This window comes from Panicum virgatum, chromosome 2K, assembly GCF_016808335.1.
Source record: "Panicum virgatum strain AP13 chromosome 2K, P.virgatum_v5, whole genome shotgun sequence".
NCBI classification, from domain to species: domain Eukaryota; kingdom Viridiplantae; phylum Streptophyta; class Magnoliopsida; order Poales; family Poaceae; genus Panicum; species Panicum virgatum.
Window position 1 is genome coordinate 4,908,781 of NC_053137.1, and position 8,626 is coordinate 4,917,406.

At 54.6% G+C, this 8,626-nt stretch overlaps 1 protein-coding gene across 1 annotated transcript; it reads left to right on the forward strand.

Annotated features, from left to right (window-relative positions):
• The first annotated feature begins 4,442 nt into the window (after positions 1–4,442).
• LOC120695863 (BURP domain-containing protein 4-like) lies at positions 4,443–6,415 on the forward strand. The gene has a single exon (XM_039979079.1). The coding sequence runs from the start codon at positions 5,307–5,309 to the stop codon at positions 6,261–6,263; it is 957 nt and encodes a 318-aa protein (XP_039835013.1). The 5' UTR covers positions 4,443–5,306; the 3' UTR covers positions 6,264–6,415.
• The last annotated feature ends 2,211 nt before the right edge of the window (positions 6,416–8,626 follow it).

An 8,626-nucleotide genomic window follows, 5' to 3' on the forward strand; every position in this document is an offset into this window, starting at 1 on the left:
TGAGCTTCTCCCTTCTCTTGAATGATGAACCGGCGAGGCCTCCGGCGTCTTCGATTGGCAGTCATTTGCCACCAAGGCTGAGCGCTGGCGCCGCGCCGTCCGGGTCCGGCCTCCGGTGTGGCACCACCCCTAGCTCCCGCGCGCTGCCAGGCGAGGCGACCGGTGACGGTGAGGACGATCGCATACCTGACTGGGCAGACCCCGCGTGATGTGGATCGCACGATCTCGATCCCACGGCTGGCAGGGACCCAGGGTGGACGGTATTTCAAATACCGTCCACCCCCGGTCGGCATTTGGTTCACCGTCCGCCCTTGGCCGTCGCCGCGACGCTGCCTCCGCTGCGTGCCGTGCCTCGCCGGAGCGCCGCCCGAGCGCTGGGGACCGGCGAGCTGCGCGTCGTCGCCACCGTCGTCCACGGGGAGGTGGGGAGGAGGAGGCCGCCGGGGCCAGGTACGCCGTGGCGCGGAACGGGGTCGCGCGCATCGGCGCGCGGCTGCAGCAAGCAGACGGGAGGCGAAGCCACCGTGATGCCGTGCTACCCGATGGCGGCGTACCCGTTCATGGTCCACTGACCACTTCTGCCACCGGCCGGCCGGCGCGGAGGCGCTCCGCGTCTAGCTGCTGACGACGGCAGCAGGCAGCTCAGGGAGAGGGCAGGGCGATCGCGATGTGGCAGGCCGACACGACGGGCTGGGACGATGGGTTCTTCTGCATTTCGCCACTTCGTGCCGCTCAACTACGTGCTGTGGCTGCCGGCAGCCGCTCCGTCGTATGGCGCGTAACAGGATGGAGTAGTGCTTAATAAAACAGAGTAGCAGCAGCCTGCCTATGAAGTTTGTACGGCATCCATCTTGATGATAATCAGATGATGATCGATCATCAAGAGGACAATATCAAGTCCTCAATAAATAATTATCCAACAATCATCTGCTTCATATGTACTTAATTTTTTCTTGAATGACACTCACAACTAACACTGCATTACCTCTGCATATGCAGTTGCCTGCACATGTACAGTTGCAGGAGCCCTTTAACCGAACTGTGGAGAGTGAAGGAAAACGAAAACTTAGCTTAAGCACATTATTTCAGCACCTATTTTCAGTTACTATATATGATTGGTGTTGCCAGTCCATGATATGCTAACCTCAAGCTGAAGGTTCTGTGTGCCCTGGCCAGATGTAATCGCAGCATTTTTTTTTTTGAAAGATCCTAAGCCTTACGGTTCGGCATGCTCCGTCAGTAATTCTGCAGTTTGGGGAGGCATTACCACACAAATAAAACTGAGAGCTGGATTAGTCAACGCTCGATCAGATTTTATCCCTATCCCTGCATTTTGATGATAGCTTTGTTGTTTGAGGGGCAGGTCAGAGTCTGGTGCACGGTCATTTTGGTTATATTGGTTCCATTACTTTTATTCAGTGGTTTCAGATCTGAATGGTAGGATAATACTTTGCCTCTCCAATGGGATAATGATGAGGTTTGAGAACCTGGATTTATTCAGTATTGTATAAGCTGATCTTGGTTGTTGTGTGTTTTTGTGTCATTCAGAGATGCAGGTGGGGCATTGGTTGTGGGGGTTGATTGATGTAGAAGTTTGGTTATGGCTGACAGTAGTTTTGCTATTTCCGCGTTATATTATGATGATATTACCATTGTGAAATTACAGCCTAAATGCCAGAGCTTCAATTGGGATCAATGTTCAAATCTACAGGATGCTTGGAAGCAACACTTTGATTGGAAACAAAATATTACATTGGATTGACATCAACGTTCAAATCTGTAGACTGTAAGATGCTTGTAATTATGTGGATGTCTTCTCTGTTATTACGATCAGTTCCTTCTGTTTTCTAGTCACTTAAATTATATGTCTTCTCTGTTATTACGATCAGTTCCTTCTGTTTTCTAGTCACTTAAATTATATGGATGCTTAGGAATTCTTATGTGCTTCCTATCCAGTTAGTTTCTGTAATCGCAGCAGCAAGTGTTGAGTTGACAGTCTCAGGAAGATCCATCATCGGCCCCAATGTAAGGCTGAACACCGCATTTTAGTTGGTTTCAACTTTCTAGTGAAAATAGGAGTGTCAGACGCTGCAATGCATAGCTTATCTGAACTCTGAACTACGAGCGCTCGAAACACTCAGCCTATCACGCTCTTGATCCATCGTCCACCGTGACCCTGCGTTGCAGGCGGCTTGGAGCAGGAGGCAGCCGGGTGCCGGCGGAGGCGGAGGCGGCGATGTGGTTCACCGGCGACCGCGCGCATCTCCGGTCCGCCGAGGCCGGCCACCGGCTGGCCATGTCCTTCCCAGATGCCCAGGGCCACGGACGCTTTGCCCAGAGCTAATGGGACGCGCTTCTCGATGAAGTGGCGAGGCCTCCGGCGTCGTTCGGTCGGTGGACACTCGCCGCCGTGCCGTCGGGCCTCCGGTGTAGCGCCACCGCAGCTCCCGCGCGCTGGCAGGCAAGTGGGGATGACGACTGAGTCCTTTCCCTGTGCAAACTTTGGTTGATCTGGACCGTACATGCTCGATCCAGTGGACTGCAGGGACTAAGGGGGTGGACGGTATTTGAAACACCGTCCACCCCTGGTCGGCATTTGTTTTACCGTCCGCCCTGGCCGTCGCCGCGGCGCTGCCTCCACTGCGTGCCGTGGCTCGCCGGAGCGTCGCCGCGCCGGACTGCCGATCTGGGACGACCTGCCGTGTTCTGTCTCGCTTCACGGCGACCGAAAGCGACGAGAAGCCTCCGGGGGCGTGGTCATTGGTCACCAGCCTCCTGCTCGCCGGGGGCGCGACACGAGACGTCGTCGGCGATGCCGGCCGGCCTGGTTCTTCTGGGAGGGCCTACGCTCTCCACCTGCTAGCTCGTGCGCGAGAGCCGCGGGGTGTGCGCCGCCGCCAGCCATGGGAACACAGACGCGTCGTCCCCGTTCCTCTTTGACGCGTGCTGCGTGCACTGGACACGCCGACACGCGGTATCCGCCACCTCCACGACGCCATAGCGGAGTCCATCCTGCTGTTCCCGGCGTGCGCCGAGGAACCGAGGAAGTGGGGGCTTCATCCCGGGCGACGGCTTGCGCGCATCTCCGGCGCGAAGCCGGGCGGCCGGCCACTTCCTTGCTCGGGCCCATGGATGCTTTGCCCAATTCCCAGAGCTAATCCGGCGAGCTTCTTTAATTCTCTAGAATAATGACTCGTGGCTATCAACGCCGTTGATCGGCGGACATTCGCCGCCGCGCCACCGGCCTCAAGCAGTCCAGACGTCCAATGCAGCGCCATCCGCGCGCTGCCAGACGACTGGCGAGGACGACCAAGTCCCTACCTAGGCAAAGCTTGCATGATCTGGACCGTACAAGTGCTCGATCCAACGGACAGAAGGACCCAAGGTACCGTCCACCTGCGGTTCGCATTTGCCACGCCGTCCGCCCCTGGTCGGTGACTCAGCGCAGCGGCGCTGCCTCCGCCGCGTGTCGGGGCTCGCTGGAGAGCTGCCGCGCCGGCCTGCCACTCGGGGACGAGTTCCCGTGTTCTCCGGGGGCGATGAGCGCCGTCCTCCCGAAGCTCGTCGCCCTGCTGAGGCTGGAAGCAAGGAGACTTCAGATTCATCGAGGGAGCGCAGGAAGAAGATAAAGTATCACGTTCCTAGGAGACGATCTCTCCAGCTGATGCAAGGCTCCTTGGAGGTCGCGATTGATGGAGTTGCAAGAGGATATTTGCCTGTCGAGGCTTCTGGTCTGCCGAAGCCGGTCATCCTTGCCCGGGGGCGGCCGGCAGGAAGACGGACGCGTTGCCCAGAGCTCATCGGGCGAGCTTCTCATGAGGAGTGAAGCGGCGAGGCCTCCTGCCGTCCGGCGTCGTCGATCGGTATGCACTCGCCACCAAGGCTGAGCGCTACCGCCACCGCGGGCCACGCCATCCGGCCTCCAGCGTCGCGCCGCGCCGCGCGCTGCAGACGACCGACGAGAACGACGGATGGAGTCCGTTGAAACCTCACATGATCTGGACCACACGTGCTCCATCCAACGGCTGTCAGGACCCCAGGGGGCGGACGGTATTTGAAATACCGTCCCCCCTGGTCGGCAATTGTTTCCACCGTCCGCCCCTGGTCGTCCCAGCGGCACCGCCTCCGGTGCATGACGTGGCTCACCGGAGCACCGCCGCGCCGTCCTGCCAGCCTGGGACGATTCCCCGTGTCCTTCCTCGCCTCGCCGCGACCTTGAGCGACGAGAGCCTCGGGGGGAACGTGGTCACTGGTCACCAGCTCCCTGCTCGCCGGGTGCGACATGACGTCGTCGGCGACGCTCGCCGACCTGGTTCTTCTGGGAGGGTCTCCGCTCTCCAACGGCGGATCCGACGTGGGGGATTAGCTCGTGCGCGAGGCCCGCGAGGTGTGGGCCGCCACCAGCCATGGGAACATGACGCGTCGTCCCCGTCCAGCTTCGATGACCCGCACTTGGATACACCGCTGATGCGCGGCATGCATGCGCTACCTCCACGACGCGCCATGACAGAGTCCACCTCTACCCAGCTGTTGCCGGCCTTGGCCGTCGACACGCGCAGCTCACCTGCGTGCGCCGTGGCGCCACGTGCGGACGTGCCGCAGGTGTGCGCACCCCGGGAACACGTGCGTGCGTTTGCCTTCGTCCTCGCCACGCCCTGGGCTCCGTACTTTCGCCTGCTTCGCAAGGTGCACACGCGCCTGACACCGATGCCATCGTCTCCGATCGTTCGCCAGGGCCAGGCAATAGCATGGCATGTCGCCGGCGGTTGCGCACCACATGTGTTCGCCGCTTTGCCTGCGAGGGACCGATGCTCAGGAATCTGCATGGCATTGGCAATACCTGCCGGCCTCTACTTTGATCAGTTCCACAATACAGATAGAACATGGTTGTGACTTGTGAGCCGTTATGGTGTACTGACCTTTACTGCACTCAAATTTGCTGCCTCGCAGTCGCGGATCGAAGATCGGACAGAAACCAGGAAGCTGTGGACAAAAAGGTACTACTTTCGATCTGAATTTGTGATAACCGGTGAACATTTGTGTTGGCGAGTTAATTTGGTGCTAAAATTGTGGACAAAAAGGTACTTTGTCCTGAATTTATGGTAAAGGATTAACTTTCTTCAGTTTTGAAGAAAAACTGCAAAAAAGGAACTTCTCGCTGAATTGGTGTATTGCCCTCATTTTCACTAACCATGAGCAGAACATAATAGTTGCTCTGGCCACCACATCATCAGCTTTCCTCATCCTCACCAAATGTCTCCCTTCTCTCCTCTCAAGTAAACCACAAGAAACCAGGACCGGAAGCCATGGCTCGTGGTGCTCTACTGCTTCTTGTCTTCCTTTTCGTCGGTGCGCCGGCGGTGGCGAAAGAGGAGATCAGATTGCCATCCCCGTCTACAGCGCACAAGGGCTCCTTCGAGCCAGAGGCGTACCGGGTGAAGTGGTACCTGAGGCCACCTTCTCCCCGCGGGAGCTCCGTCAAGCCGGAGGCGAAGTGGGACCCTCCTGCCTCGGCGGGTGCGGGGGAGCCGGCACGTGGCATCCATGTCGAGCCCGGGATGCTCTTCCTGCGGAAGAGCTTGTTTCCGGGGGCGATCCTGCCGGAAGGCACCAGGCTCGCCGGCCACGGCTTCCCGGCTCCCCGGAGGTTCATCTCCCGGGCGGCCGCCGACGCCGTCCCCTTCAGCTCCGACCAGCTCGACACCATCCTGAGGATGTTCAGGATCCCGCGTGGGTCGAGCAAGGCCGAGCAGGTCGCCGCCACGCTCCGGACCTGCGAGGAGGCGTCCCCGGAGCCTCACGCCTGCGCCACGTCGCAGCAAGCCGCGGCCGCCTTCGCCGCCAGCGCGCTGGGGACCGGCGAGCCGCGCGCCGTCGTCACCGTCGTCCACGGGGAGGAGGAGGCCGCCGCCGGCGCCAGGTACGTCGTGGCGCCGAACGGGGTCGCGCGCATCGGCGGCGGCGCAGCCGGCGTGGTGCCGTGCCACCCGATGCCCTACCCGTACATCGTCCACTACTGCCACCGGCCGGCCGGCGTGGAAGCGCTCCGCGTCGAGCTGACGGCGGCCGGCGCGGGCGCGACCGCGGTCGCGATGTGCCACGCCGACACGACGAGCTGGGACGCTGGCTACTTCCGGATGCTGAACGCGACGCGCGGGGAGGAGATCTGCCACTTGATGCCGCTCAACTACGTGCTCTGGCTGCCTGCTGCTGCCAATCTCCAGGGCACATATAGCAGGAAGCCAGGAAGTACTCGTGATTAATAAAAGATGAGAGGATTAACTGAGCTGAGTACCAGCTTGCTTGTGAAATTTGTGCATGTCTTCCATCTGATGATCATCAAGAGGACAATCTCAAGTAAAATGTTTGTGACAAATAATTGTCCAACATGAATGACACAGAGATGCTTCAGACATGTGCATAATTTCAGATATGTCTCTGCAAAGTTTGGTTACTACTAGTTTCCTGATTTTACAGTTTTCAGCCCTGCAATTCTTCAGTCAACAAAAAGCTGAAATCGCACTGTATCCATGTGAGCAGATATCTTGCTGTGTTAAAGGATCAGATTACATGCTTCTTTTATAGTCAAGTAGCCATGCCTAGCCGCCGAGGATGTGTCATTACTTTCGTAATGAGCTGCTCACTTTGTTGTTTTGTCAGTGATCTCTGTTTGTTACACCGATCAGTACTCCTTCCGTCTCAAAAGGAATACAACTTTCGCTTCCGAGAAGCCAAACAATTTAAATTTCAATCAAACTTATATAAAATACTCCCTCCATCCATAAAAGAATGCAATTCTCGCTTTTTGATAACTAAAATAGGTTGAACTTTGATTAAAGTTATATAAAAAAGTAATAGAATTCATGATATAAAATAAGTTTCATTAAATTAGAACATATTTTCATAATAAATTTATTTGGAGACATAAGCGCTAATACTTTTTACTAAAAATTTGGTCAAATTTGAACTAGTTTGACCGCGGAGAATCCTATAATCGCATTCTTTTATGGACGGAGGAAGTAGTATTAACATTTATATTACAAAATAGATATTATTAGATTAATTATGTAATATATTTTTATATTAAATCTATTTTTAGATATAAATATTTCTAATTTTATATAAATTTGGTTCAACTTTAAATTATTTGATTTCTTGGAAAACGAGAACTATTATATTTTTTTTGGGACGGATGGAGTATTCATCAAGCTACTGCATGATTTTTTTTTTGAAACAAGACTAGTGCGTCTGTGCGTGATTAGCATGTGCGACAAGACTAATTATCATGTTAAGCATAGCATAATGAGCATCTTTGTTTAGCTTTGAGAAAAATTTGTGCTTGATTTGAATGCATTTGAATTTAATTTTGAATTGTTGATACCTTTGAAACTCATGCTTTGTGAAGCAACTTGCATTTTTATTATTTGACTTATGTTGGGAGTTATTTTTATAAATTATTATTTTCAAAATCTAGAATTAAGGTGATTTTTACCGGATTTTAGGAATCCATGAAGCCAAACAACTCAGTCGAAAAGGCCAAAAATAACATTCCGAGAAGAATTTTCATTTCAAATCTACAATAGTTTTTCTACCAATTCCAAGCAAAATGGGTTGCTCTTAATTTCTAGTATCAACACAAAAATTGGCATGATTTTTGAAGGCTTGGAAGATCAGTTTTGAAGAACGGAGTAAAGAGACAAGTTTTGTACAGAACCAGGATGTCAGTTGACTGTTTTTTGGAGTGTCCGCTTCTCCCTCGCGGACGGTCCGCGAGAACCACCTGTGTGCGTGTCGTCTCTGCAGAGAAGTTGAGCCACGTATACCCGTGCGTGTCTATGCCCCATCCGACTCCCACCACAACCAGCGCCCTCTCCCCTTCCTATAGTCTTTCTTTTCACACAGAAGCTCCTCCCTCCCTCTTGCCCTCTTCTCCACTAAGCCATGGAGGAAGAACCCATCTCTCCTGACTAAATCCACCACATTCTCACCGAGGTTCGATGGAGGACCAGCGGAGGACGACGCCGACGAGCTTCTCCACCACCTCGACCATCCATTCCTCGCCGGAGACCTAGGAGAAGGCCATCCCCAAGCTTCTTCTTCATCTTCCCCAAGAAAACAAGGATGAACTCGAGCCGATCTACACCGACGCCGCTCTACTCCAACAAGTGGCCATTTACTCGTGCTCTACATATCGCCGGTGAGCCCCCCCCCTCGCTGTTCCCCTTCCTTCTTGTGCCCTCATTCAAGGTCCATATCCCATCCATGGCATCTCACCATTGATAACCTAGAGCTTCGTAGACTCCATGCATGTCAAATGTAATAGCCAAAATAAGTTTCCCATGTCCTGAGGAACTCATAGAAACAAATCACACTCGAAACCGTTGTCGGAGCCTCCGTCGGCGACCTCGCCGGTGAGCCTCGGCCGACGAGCGGACGGTCCGCGACCTACGGCCGGACAGTCCGCGAGTCATGACCTCCTAGACCGAGCCTCTGCACAAAACGCGTCCCCAGAATTTTCTACGGCGGACAGTCCGCGATTCACCACCGGACGGTCCGCCGTTCAATTCCAAATTTTACACAGAACCGATGCATTTTTGGAACTCATCCCGAGCTTGTACTGCAGACG

What these genes read in the sequence shown, in the direction of transcription:
- LOC120695863 (XM_039979079.1), top strand. Translation starts at nt 5,307, where the DNA reads ATGGCTCGTGGTGCTCTACTGCTTCTTGTCTTCCTTTTCGTCGGTGCG.